The sequence below is a fragment of the Geotrypetes seraphini genome, chromosome 5, assembly GCF_902459505.1.
Source record: "Geotrypetes seraphini chromosome 5, aGeoSer1.1, whole genome shotgun sequence".
NCBI classification, from domain to species: Eukaryota; Metazoa; Chordata; class Amphibia; order Gymnophiona; family Dermophiidae; genus Geotrypetes; species Geotrypetes seraphini.
The window spans coordinates 153,636,840-153,649,935 of record NC_047088.1 but is presented as its reverse complement, the minus strand read 5'-3'; the positions used below and the strand labels follow the sequence as shown (position 1 = coordinate 153,649,935).

At 45.2% G+C, this 13,096-nt stretch overlaps 1 protein-coding gene across 2 annotated transcripts in view; it reads left to right on the top strand.

The window, feature by feature from the left end:
* Positions 1-13,096, top strand: part of DBR1 (debranching RNA lariats 1) — a 62,257-nt gene that overhangs the window by 10,147 nt on the left and 39,014 nt on the right. The window contains exons 5-6 of one of the 2 annotated variants that reach the window (XM_033944524.1): positions 10,970-11,050; positions 11,187-11,272. In XM_033944524.1, the coding sequence (XP_033800415.1) occupies positions 10,970-11,050; positions 11,187-11,272 (167 nt within the window). The remainder of the gene's footprint in view (positions 1-10,969; positions 11,051-11,186; positions 11,273-13,096) is intronic. The other variant, XM_033944525.1, reaches the window with a different exon arrangement.

The window sequence follows — 13,096 nt, the reverse complement described above, 5'->3', positions numbered from 1 at the left end:
TTATGTGTTTTGGTTATACACTTTTTTCTTTTTTGTAGCGTTCCTTGAGGAAGCTTATCACTAGCGAAACTCGAGTCGAAGGGACAACTCGGTAATCAGTATGAGAAAGTAACAGCACAGGCATGTCAGTGAAGTGGGAACCATGGATTCCACCAGTGATAACATCTTGAGATAAGTGATTATTCTTTACTAGTCTTTAAGCCCGTTACATTAACGGGTACTAGAATAGATGTGTGTGTCTATCTTTCTTTCTCTCTCTCGGCCGCTTTCTGTATGTCTGTCTTTCTTTCTCTCTCTTTCCTTGGCCGTTTTCTGTCTGTCTTTCTTTCTGTCTCTCTCTCCTCGGCTGTCCACCACCACCCCTTGCCTTCTCCCCCTGTCCATCAATAGCCCTTCTACCTTCCTTTTACCTCCCCCTGTCCAGCAGCACCCCTTTACTACTCCCCCTCTCCAGCCCTTCTCCCTTCTTTTTACCTCCCCCCTGTCCAGCAGCACCTCTTCCCTGCTCCCCCTATCCATCAATACTTGCTCCCAAACCGCGGCTGCTTCCGTTGCAGGTCCAGCCTCGTGCTGAGGCCTGGACATTTGCGGAAGTACCCTTTTACCTTCTCTCAATCCTTGCGTTCATGGTCTTCTTAGACTGAGGGCAGGCAGGAGGGGGGAGTCGCCGGTGTGGTGGTCGCCATTTCAAACTGCGTGCCTCCGCATGCGCAGTAGGAGCCAGAAAACCGCCGAACACAAAACACCAAAGGCTCGTTCTACTGGCACAGAGCTACGGATCAGGGATGCAAGGATCAAGAAGTTTGAAGTGCACATGCACGCTTAGGGTTTTATTATAGCGGATAGTTTCCATGTTTTTGTTCTGGTGGATTGGGAACTGTGAAGTGTTATGATGTTTCCTTGGCAGCCTGTGCTTTTCATTAACAGAGCACTCTAGGTTGTGGGCTGAGTACTTCACTATCACTATTTTTGAATGCATGTGAATACTGTAAAGGATTTTTTAAATGAGAATGCAATAGAAATATAATTAATTTTTGGTAAAACCTGTGATTAGAAGACTATTATTAAAGGGTACAGGTCGGTGTAGTTTTTTGGACTCCCTGTGTTTATCTAGATACATAATGCATAGACAAACGGGTTCCGAATTTACATGTGTTCTTCAGATTCTGTAAATGCATTAATTTCAATCTTATACACTTGATATACAATACAATATTTATTTATATACCACCAGTACCTCCATGAAGTTCACAGCGGTTTACATAAATAATTATGAAGATACAAATTATTAAATAGTATTATAATATTTAGGAATTATTAATAACAAACTCTTGAAATAGACAGGTCTTTAGGTCATTTTTGAAGATCTTATAGTAACCGCAAAGAATTATGTTACTCAGGTGTCTCATTTTATGGAATTTACAAAAGATACTTACAAAAAGGCAGAATAAGTCAAAAGGTTCTGAGAGTGGTAACTCAAAGACAAGAGCCCCTGTGAATATCAACACAACTTGAGATAATATAATATCAACAAAATGAGATAATATAATAAATATTTAGTGTAATTGGGTACCCTCAGTGTGGAGGGTCAGCAAAGGGAGAATTTCTCCAGCGCTTCACACAACAAGGCGGAGGCAACCATACCCCCCGCCTGCACACCATCATCTGGTACCTCATGTGTGCCTTAAATCAAAATGTGAATCAAACCTAGTACCTGGTATCCTAGTACCTGGTATCTAGGGGTGTATTGACTACCTATTTCCCCTTGTCTTTGCTGTACGACTTATGAAGACTACTTGAAGCTAAGTCCATTGTCATTGTTTGGGGAGTTGGCTGCGGGGTTCTCAGAGTGGTCTCAATGATTTCACCTGTGTTTTATTAGTTATTTCACTGTGGTTTGATTCACATTTTGATTTAAGGCACACATGAGGTACCCGGTGATGGTGTGCAGGCGGGGGGTATGGTTGCCTTTGCCTTGTGTGAAGCGCTGGAGAAATTCTCCCTTCGCTGACCCTCCACACTGAGGGTACCCAATTACAATAAATATTTATTATATTATCTCATTTTGTTGATATTATATTATCTCAAGTTGTTTTGATATTCACAGGGGCTCTTGTCTTTGAGTTACCACTCTCAGAACCTTTTGACTTATTCTGCCTTTTTGTAAGTATCTTTTGTAAGTTTCAGTGGCAGGTTATCTGGAGTAGTGTATTCATTTATGGAATTTGCAACTGTTGCCAACCCAAAATAAAATAAGGGTTTTTTAAATATATCCTTGAAGTGTTGTAGAATCAATATTTAGTTGTTTTTTTCATGTTTAAAATCCAATCTGAACAAACAGGTCAAAGCAGTTTCCAAAATTAGTAGTATGTGTAAGCTTGAAATCTTTTGGTGGCCCTCATAGCTTTCTCATATTCACACTGTGGACCTTTACATGCAAAAGGTTAAGCTCTGGAACGCATTGCCAGAGGATGTGGTAAGAGCGGATAGCGTAGCTGGTTTTAAGAAAGGTTTGGACAAGTTCCTGGTGGAAAAATCCATAGTCTGTTATTGACTTAGACAGGGGGAAGCCACTGCTTGTCCTGGATTGGTAGTTTGGCCAGGTACTAGTGACCCGTGAGAATGGGCTACTGGGCTTGATGGACCATTGGTCTGACCAAGTAAGGCTATTGTTATGTTCTTATGACCATTGCTTTAGTGCATAAGGCCTTAGGTTATTACAATGAATCCCTTCTTGTGTTTTCATTTGCATGTAACAAATCTGAATATATCATTTTTAAGCTGATGTTATTTTGTTTTTTTAATATTGAATGTGCTTGCAGTTAACTTATGCTTATTTTACATATTAACATTTATTTCCCCTGTCCCTTTGCATATATACTTTCCCACTAGTCTAATAGATAACCCATTTGCTATTTTCACTTTTCTTATTATTGACATGGTGTAGCTTGTAATTCCTTCCTTTTTTTTCACCGCTCACATTACCTCCCTTAAGATCTACTATATACAAATGTTACATCCTTTCCGGATTCATTACGCTAGGTGTTCAATCCCTTCCTACAATCTGGGAGTTGCAGAAATCCTAACGCTTTTCTGACGACATGTTCCTCCCATCTTTGAGAGTTAGAGCCCCCTTCAGTTTTCAATTTCTACAAGAAGTCCGTGCAGAAATCTTCTGCTCTGCTTCTTTTTCTTATTTTTTTCACTTAAGTTCATCTTTTTTGGTGGCTTGAGTGCCGTGAGACCCCTTTCTGGTGGTCCTCTGTTGGAAGAAAAGGCACAGTCCCGTGGAGCCAGACTGCTGCTTCACAGAGAAACTTCAGTGGACCTGTGGAGCCAGCCTGCTATGTGCCACCCTTCTCAGACTCTGGGTCCATTCCCCTGGGAGTTGGCTTGCCCTCTGACCTTGTCAGGGACTTAAGCGCAGGCTGTATGCATCCTGAGTAAAAGACCCTTCAGGTTTCAGGGCATAGGCTGCGTTTCACGTCCCCAGTCGCATGGAGTGGTTTCATAGGGGCGGAGGTTACAGTCGGAGTCCGTCCAACTGGCAGTCCGAAGATCTTCAAGTTTGGTCATTTGGAACAGTTTCTGAAGCAGAAAATCCTTTCCTCCATTCAGCTGCAGTTTAAACAGAGCTGACAGGCAGGCACTACACAGACTGTAAGTACTGTACACCTCCATTATTGCCTGTGGGAGCTGTGGAATGCGGGGTCTGTGGAATGCAGTAAAACTCTTTTTCAGAGTATCTAGGGGTAGGTAGGGTAAAGGTCTCCCACCGCCCCAAATGGCTATTTTTTTATTTTCAGATTTTGTTTTTTGCCGTTTTGAGCACAAATTCACTGGCGGTGGCCATCTTGAATTTTTATAAATCTTTTTTTCAGTTTTATTTCTGATTCAAACTCCCCCCCCCCCCCCCCCCGATTTGATTAAAAATAATTTGGGATGGACTCCTCAGCCCCTAATTTGTCGAATGTGTGCTTTGATTGCACTGGATTGGTGCCAGATCAGTAAACGTGCACCGCATGCCACAGCGCAGTGGAGGAGGTGGCAGGAACTTTGGACTTCACCTCCTCCAGGTTCTCCAGGACTGGGGAGCCAGCCTGGATCCGTGATTTCAGGAAAAAGTCTTGCCCAGAAGCCATGCTGGAGTCTGGCGCCAAACGCCTGCATTCCAAGTCTGGGGACTCTTTTGGTGTGGTGCAGGCACCTCAGCAGGACCTTACAATAGACAAGGGGTGTGCCTTTCACCGGACTTTATTCGTCCCTCTGGAAAGTGTAATCCTTGGACCCAGCTCGTTTGACGCAGCCAGCGAGCGCGTCTGTTTCTTCTAAGACGATTGCACCAATGGCAGAGATTCCTTTTCAAGATCCCTCTTCTTTTGGCTGAGGTAGAGCTCAACTGTATTAGTTGCCATATGGATATTATGCCTCTTGTCTCCTGACAATGCTTCTATTTTGGATCTGACTGATACCCTTGCTGGGACTAGTCAACATGGTCACCCTGAGAGTCCGGATTTGGGTAAGGACTTTTTAAGCATGGCTCTGTCCACCATTTTATTGCTAAGGTTCTGAAAGAGCTCAAATTGGAATCTCCACCTTCCACATCACAGTGTTTGTTCATAGACCATTCTAATGTGCTGTCCTCCTTTTTTCCATCCTATCCACAGCGTTTTGGTCTGGTTATGGAACAAAGGGATACCCGAGAAAGCTCTTTCAGGCTCTCTAAAGCTATGACTAATTTTCAGCAGTTTTTTGAGCAACCTAAGGTGGATTCTGCCTTGGCACAGGTTACCAGGCGCACGGCCCTCCCTAGCGATGACGTAGTGCTTAAGGATTCCAAGGATCACAGAGTAGACATTATATTTTTGAGAGAGCTTTTTGAAGTGGCTTCTTCAGGTATCAAGATGTGGTGCATGCCTGTCACACGAGATTGCACAATGTGCCCTATGCGGAAGTGGAAGTCTGTCCCCAGCTTGTGACGGGCGGTGTGGATTATGTGGCGGACACCCTTTATGATCCCATTCAAGTTCTTAGTAAGGTGTCAGCTTATGCGGTGTCTGCGTGCTTGATTCTTTGGATCCGTCATTGGGCTGGGGACGCTGCCTTCAAGACCACTTTAAACAGACTTCCTTTCAAGGGGCAAGGGAAAGGTCTGGATGAGCTAATGGCCAGTGTTACTGATTGCCACCCTAAGTCTTTCCCTGTGAACAAGTCTCGTCAGACTTCAGGAGGGGATCGTAGTAATTTTTGGCCCTCCCGCCGATTTTGGCAGGAATCCTTGGGTTCTTCCTCCAAGAGATATTCCCAGGGATACCATCCCTGTTACAACAGGTCCAATGCCAGCTGGCCCCCATGTCCCTGATAGCTACTGCTCTTAAAAAGCCCCAATGACACCAGAAGTTAGGCAGGGCTTCCTCATATTGGGGGTCAACATTCTCAGATTTACCAGGAGTGGACTCTCATATCCTCAGGTCAATTAGTGCTAGACATTATTTTGGAGGGGCACAAGATAGATTTCTTTTGGCTGCCTCTGAATTTGTTTCTGGACTTGCCAGCAGGATGGCCAGAGAAGAAGTTAAAGGTCCGCACTACCCTGCAGTGTCTCCTAAACACCCGAGCCATAAAACCCATTCCAGAACATGAATTAGGCTTAGGCAGATACTCCTTATACTTCATCATTCCAAAGAAAGGCTCAGAGGACAGATGGCTCATTCTGGATCTCAAATCGGTCAATTGCTTCCTGTGGATTCCTCATTTTTTAATGGAAACCATGAACACATTCATTGCTGCTATCTCTCCTGAGAAGTTTCTATTGTTTTTGGATCTCAAGGAAGCTTACCTCCATATTCCAATCTTCCCAGAGCATCACAGGTTTCCGCGTTTCCTTGTTCTACAGCAACATTTCCCGTTCACGGCTCTTCCCTTTCGGCTCATGACAGCTTCACTCACTTTCACCAAGGTGATGGTAGTCATAGCAGCTTTTCTCCATAGGCAGGTTGTCCAGGTCCATCTTTACTTGGACGACTGGTTGATCCGGGCTTCGTCTCAACATGAATGTGAACGTGTGGTGGAGACAGTGGTATCTCTGCTCCAGGGCTTGGGTTGGATTGTCAACTTCAAGAAGAGCCAGTTGACGCTGTCACAAACCTTGGACCTTCTCTTCAACACCTGGCAGGGTCGTGTGTTTCTTCCTGAGCCATGCAGATATAAACTTGAGCAGCAGATCAGAGATCTCCTGGACCTTCCAGCTCCCATGGTCTGACATTATCTGGATGATGGGGGTCCATGGCAGCCTTCTTGGAAGCAGTCCCGTGAGCCAGAGTGCATATGCGCCCTCTACAGGAGTCCCTCCTCTCTTGGTGGTCTCCGCAACGTCATCCCCTTCAGATGCCACTCCCTTGGACAGAACTGGCACACAGCAGTCTGCACTGGTGGCTTCATGGGGAGGCTCTCTGCCAGGGCAAGCTTCTTCGGATCTCAGAGTGAATGCCAGCCTGTTGGGTTGGGGTGCTCATTGCAGGGACCACTCTATTCAGGGGCAGTGGACTCTTCATCAGATCAATAATCTGGAGCTTTGGGCGATTCAACTGGCACTACTCACTCACCAGCCCACTCTGGAAGGAAAGACAGTGCTAGTGTTTTCAGAAAACACCACGGTGGTGGTGTATGTAAATCATCAAGGGGGCACAAGAAGCGCTCCCTTGGGCCAGGAAGCCTGCATGTTCTTTCACCGGGTGGAGTTACATCTTCTCTCTTTCTTAGCAGCACACATAGTCAGTGTTGGCAATATACAGACAGACTTCCCCAGCCAACAGGTCCTGAACCTGGGAAAATTGTCCCTCTCATGGAAAGCATTCCATTTCATCGTACAGCGCTGGGGTCGGCCCCAGATGGACCTGATGGCTTCAGCACAGAACTCAAAGGTCAGGCGCTTCTTCAGTCGAAGAACAGAGCCCAGAAACTTAGGGCTGGATGCCTTAGTTCAGCCCTGGCCAGCTTACAAGCTCCTTTGTGTTCTCTCCATGACCTCTGGTTGGTTGGGTCATCCGCTGGATATCAACACATCCAAGCCTCATAATTCTAGTTGCTCCAGAGTGGCCTCGTTGCCCATGTTTTGCAGAGCAGACCAGTTCAGAAATTGTTTGTTACTGTGGGTGCTTCTCCAGTACCCCCTTCCTTGTCATGGCTTTGTTCAGGTATGTTGCTTGGCTTTGGAACTGAACTGCAGGGGGCTCTAACTCTCTCTATAAGATGGGAAGAGTATGTGCTCAGAAAAGTGTTAGGATTTCTGCAACTCCCAGATTGTGGGAAGGAATTTAACACCTAATTTACTGAATCCTCCAGGGACTAACAGAAAGAAGATTATTTAAGGTGAAAACCTAATCTTCCATTCCAAAGTTCTTGGGACTTTTTTTCATGGCTTATTGGTAGTTGCTTCTTGCAGATAGCTTGCTATATGTTTTTCCCAACTTCTTCCCAACTGGATTAATTGTTCCAATCACCTGGCAAATGTGACACATGGTTAACTTCAGAAGTCCTAAGAAAGAATGGCCCTTCACCTAAGTGTAATGCCTGCTCTAATTCAATAGGTATGTCATTCTGGACAGTAGGGTATTCTCCCCATGCTCACAAGCTGTGCAGAAGGAATCCACTCCAGGTTTTCAACCCCTCCTCCTTCTACCAAGGGCTCTGCTTCCCTCTTCAGTTTTTCCTTCTGCACATGAGCCGGAATGTGTCTTTCTGATCTGCTCTGTATATTTCTTTATTATTTTTGGTATTTTTTGCAGTTTTTGGAGCTATCGGTACACCAGAGCTCCCCAGTTCGGAAGAGAATTTTTCCTGCCTGGAGAAGAAGCAGGATTAGGTCTGCAGCCGGCAGGTTAATCTCTTTGGCCTGCCTGCATAGATCTTTCTGGAGCTTGGGGTCCGTTCCCCTAGTACCTTAGCTTGCCTACTGAATTGCAGGGTCTTGAACACAGGTTGTTCCGCTGAGTCCCCTATTGATGTTAGGCATCAATAGGGGACTCAGTGGGGCTCTTCAGGGTGCCAGCCGCAATTTTGTCCCCCTCCCTTTCATATACGTGGTTCTGCGGGGGTTTTGAGGATTAGTCTGACCTTGGTCTGCCTGGCAGTCCGAAGATCTCAGCATTGGAGAAATGGCTGATGGAGGCAGAATATCTTCTCTTGTATGCAGCTACTTCTTAGACCTGATACAGGCTGCAGTACAGTCAAAGCGCATGTCATAGTGAGTAAGGCTATTATAGCCCATGGGCAAAATTGGGGGGGGGGGGGGGGGTCTGAAAATCCTGTTCTTAAGGGTTTCTGCCATTTCCTATAGTGTCCTCCACTTCTAAAATTCTGTTTTCTGAGCTTTTTACTTTTGGATAAGTCATTTTTTTTAGCTGATGTTTGGCGCTAAAACACTGCAGAGGAAGTGGTCGGACTCCCAGAGAAAGTGGTCCATTCACAGACTAGAGCTTTGGGCCATTTGGTTGAAATTGCATAAAAGTTGAAGAAGATTCTGGAAGGACAGGCTGTCGGAGTCTTCTACAGAGGCTCCAAGAGTGTGCAGCTAAGCCTGATGGTCCACTTATTGTTCCAGTGGGCAGAGATACACATACAGGCAATCTCTGTGGTGCATGTAGCAGGAGTGGACAGTGTCCAGACTGATTACCTCAGCAGGCAGACCTTAGACCTAGGAGAATGTGTATTATCTGTAGCAGCGTTCCAGGCCATCATTCTTCGATGGGGTTGGTCAGCTTTCAATCTTGAGGCTACAGTGAGGAACAAGAAGGCATACAATTTCTTCAGTCGAAGATCTGAGCCCGGAAGTGATGGCCTGGACGTACTAGTCCAGCCATGACCAAAGAGTGAGCTCTTGTATGTGTATCCTCCATGGCCCATGATAAGACGGATTCTCCACAGCACAGCATAGCAAACTACCCAGTGAGAGTGGTCCTGCTTAGGCTGTAGTATGCATACCTAGTGCATCTTTAGAGGGACAAAGGCCTCATACTGCAGATTCAGCCCGATCTTCTTTCCTGGGGACAGTGGTCATAGACGATCCGAATCGTTTTGGTCTTATGGCATGACTCTTGAATGAGCGGCATTAGAACACAAAGGATACTCAGAGGTAGTCATTGCTACTCTCCTTAGAGCCAAGAAGCCTGCGATGGTCTCTGCTTCTGCTAAGGCATGGGAGACTTTTCAGCACTGTTGCACAGCAGAAAAGATGGTTTCATTTAATGCTCCAATCTCAATAGTGCTGGCTTTCCTAAATGGTGGGACTCTCGTTTTCAGAGCCCGAGAACACAAAGCTCCCCTGGCTTCTCATCCAGATGTAGCCAGATTCCTAAAAGGGGCACCAAGGCTCAGGCCATTGGTAAAGCACCCTTTTCCATTGTGCAACCTTTATATGGTCTGCAGTCAGACTCCCTGCAAGCCTAGTCAAGAGGTGTCTGTGATGAACCTTACAGTCAAGACTGTTTTTATGGTTATTACATCAACAAGAAGGGTCTCTGAGCTGCAGACTATGTCATGCAGGGAACCCTTCCTCAAGATCATGAGGGCGAGAGTTTCCTTATGGACGGTCCTGTCCTTTTTGCCAACGGTCATTTTGACATTTCATGTCAATCAAGAAGTAAGATTACCAGTATTCCAGATCACAAGGTCAAAGAAAAAGGATCAGACTCTGAGAAAGCTCGATGCAAGGAGAATCCTTCTACATTATCTAGAGGTCACTAATGAGTTCTGACTGTCTGACTATCAGTTTGTGCTCACCAGTTAAGCTAGATGTGGTAGACCAGCATCCTAGCCTACCAGTTCAAGATGGATTTGCATGGCCATCTTGTCAGCATAAATTGCCTGTGGCAAGCAATCGCCGGGCTCTTTGGAAGCGTATTCAACAAGAAGTGTGGCTTCTTTGTGGGTGGAAGATCGGGTGATTTTACCCGAGGAGATTTGTAGGGCAGCGACTTAGTCCACACTGAATGCATTTTCCAAGTTATATAGAGTGGATATGGCAGTACTGGAGGATATCATATTTGGGTCCTCAGTGTTATGTACAGGTGAAGAGGTTCCGCCCTAGATTTCTGGGACTGCTTTTGTATATCCCTACTGTCCAGAATGACACACCTATTGCACTAAAAAAAGAGATTAGGTTCTTACCTTGCTAATATCTTTTCTAGTAGATAGGTGTGTCATTCTGGAGCTCCACCCTGTCAAGTTACTTCTCTGCCTGACTACTCTCTCAATCAGACCATTCAAGATAAAGCTTAGATTTTTATCTCGGTCAACCCTTAAGAGTATGAAGACTAACGTATTGCTATAGCACATTGGGGTATGTTTGAACTCCATAAATGTTTCTGATTTGTATGGTTAATCCGAAGTTTGGATTGTCCCATTGCAATGTTTAACATGTTTGTTATATGTTCAGAGCAGAACAGCACTGTATTTTGGGGAGTCTCCCCTTACCCCTCCTTCTTATGTGTATCTATATAGGACTATCACCTACTTTGGTACAAACTGAAGGGGACAGCAGAGTCCTCCAAGTTTATTCTATATTTGATATACCAACCATCAACAAATATTTGGTCAGTTTACAATACTAAAAGTAAGGTACCATTATAAAAGAAAAGGGGTCATTCTATAAATATAACATACGTGATTGACAAAACATAGACAAATTTGGTACGAGAGGTACTGGGATTGGAGCAATAAAAAATACATCGAAGTAGGAGGAGGAACGGTTGAAAACCTGGAGTGGATTCCTACTGCACAGCTCGCAAGCATGAGAATACCCTACTGTCCAGAGTGACAGATCTGTCTACTAGAAAGATATTGCAAGGTAAGAACCTAATCTCTCTTTAGTGTAGCATCTTGCACATTTCCTCTCTATGCCCCCAGTGTTAATTCTGTAGAGTATTCTGTGCAGGAATTCACTGAGAAAGCAATCTCCTCTTACTTGCAGGCTATGCTGGGGTTGTAAATTACCATGGGCTCAGAATTGGTGGCATCTCTGGAATATTTAAATCTCATGATTACAGAAAAGGTAATAATTTGTTGTATAAAATATACATAGATGTGAAGATGTTACAAATCAAAGCTTCAAAGTTTTCCAAATTCATTCTAGAAGAACATCCTTATTGGCAGATTTCAAATTAATGTTTGTTTTTGAAACATTACAGGCCATTTTGAATGTCCTCCGTACAACCAGCAGACTGTTAGAAGTGCTTATCATGTGAGAAACATTGATGTGTTCAAACTCAAGCAGGTCAGTGAAGTGGAGAAAAGAGCTTTATCTCAACGTGAAAGGGTATGATTATTGTAGGACTGGTAGAACTACATGTCTGACTTATTTGCAACCAACAGTGCACTAGCAATCATAAGTGCTGCTTCTCCTGACTTACTGGGATGGGCCAATTAGGACTGAAAACTTAATGTAAGGATGACACAGGTAAAAACAGTAAAACATTTATTTAGAAAACAAAAAAATTATCCAAAAAAGAAGCAATGAGTCACAAAATGCATTAGTATATACCGTATTTTTCACTCCATAAGACGCACTTGACCATAAGATGCACCCTAGATTTAGAGGAGGAAAACTAAAAAAAAACCATTCTGAACCAAATTATCCCTGCCAGGCTTTGCACCCAACTCCACACTCCTTGCCAGGCTCTGCATCCTGATCCCCTCCCTGCCAGGCTTTATACCTTGTTCCCCCTCTGGTGGTCTAGTGGTAGGCTGGGACAGGACAGGGCAGGCAGGCCTAATGGCTGGCAGGCAGTTAGGGACAGGACAGGTAGGGACAGGGCAGGCAGGCAGGCCTAGTGGCTGACAGGGCACAGGGTATGCAGGCCTAGTGGCTGGCAGGCAGGTAGGGATAGGGCAGCTCCCCCAACCTTTTTTACTTTTTAAAATCCTGGCAGGCACCCCCCCTCCCCACGCCGGGTACCTTTTTGTACTCCCCCGTATCTTTTTTTACTTTTTTAAATCCCAGCAGGAGAGTCTGCAGGCCAGCCCTGGATTTCTGGGTGCATTATGGGATTGTAGTGCTTTTGGCATCCAAATTGAATGGAGTAACGTGCCCTCTGTGTAAGCAGCATGAGGAAGCTACGTGCACCCCAGTTCCCTCCGCTAGAGCTTAGCGACCTGACAACAGCCACACGTGCCAAGCAGTGCTCAAACGGCCACCGGGAAGCTGTGACTTGTCTAATCAGGCTGCTCCCCGCCGACTGAGTCCCGGAAGTAGGGGTTGGCGCGGAGCAGAGCAGGCAGACGAGTGTGTGTGTGAGGAGGGGGCACTGGGATCTGGGCGGGAACCATGACAAACGCGCTGCTGGCCACCTCGCTGCTCACCCTGCTGCTGCAGCACCTGCTCCTGTACTGGCGTTGCCCGTCCACCTCTCCCCCTGCCTTGTTCGTCGCTCTGCCTCTCGCTGCCGCAGCCGTCCAGCAAAGGAAGCAATGGGAGTACAAAAAGGTACCGGGTGTGGGGGGGGGGGGGGTTATGGTAGTCGCTCCATAAGATGCACCCTTATTTTCACCCACTTTAATGGGGGGGGAAAAAGTGTGCCTTATGGAGCGAAAAATACAGTAATAGGATCAATACGGTCTGTGTTTTGGAGGATATGGTGTCATTTAAAGTCTCCTAATACTACCTAAACAGTATTTTTGGCTTGTGGCATTTTTGATGAATATTGTACACCATATCCTTATGGTTTAATAGGTTCATGATTGAATTACAAGCTCTTTGCCCTCCTTTTCATATGTTTTGAATATCTAGAGCAGTGATTCCCAACCCTATCCTGGAGGAACACCAGGCCAATCGGGTTTTCAGGCTAGCCCTAATGAATATGCATGAGAGAGATTTGCATATGATGGAAGTGATAGGCATGCAAATTTGCTTCATGCATATTCATTAGGGCTAGCCTGAAACCCCAATTGGCCTGGTGTTCCTCCAGGACAGGGTTGGGAACCACTGATCTAGAGGTTTCCATTTATTTCATTAGGTGACATTGTCTCATTGTTTCCTTTTTCTGAAACTACATGTTTTAATATACTCATATGCTAACTAGGTGATAACACATACTTCATT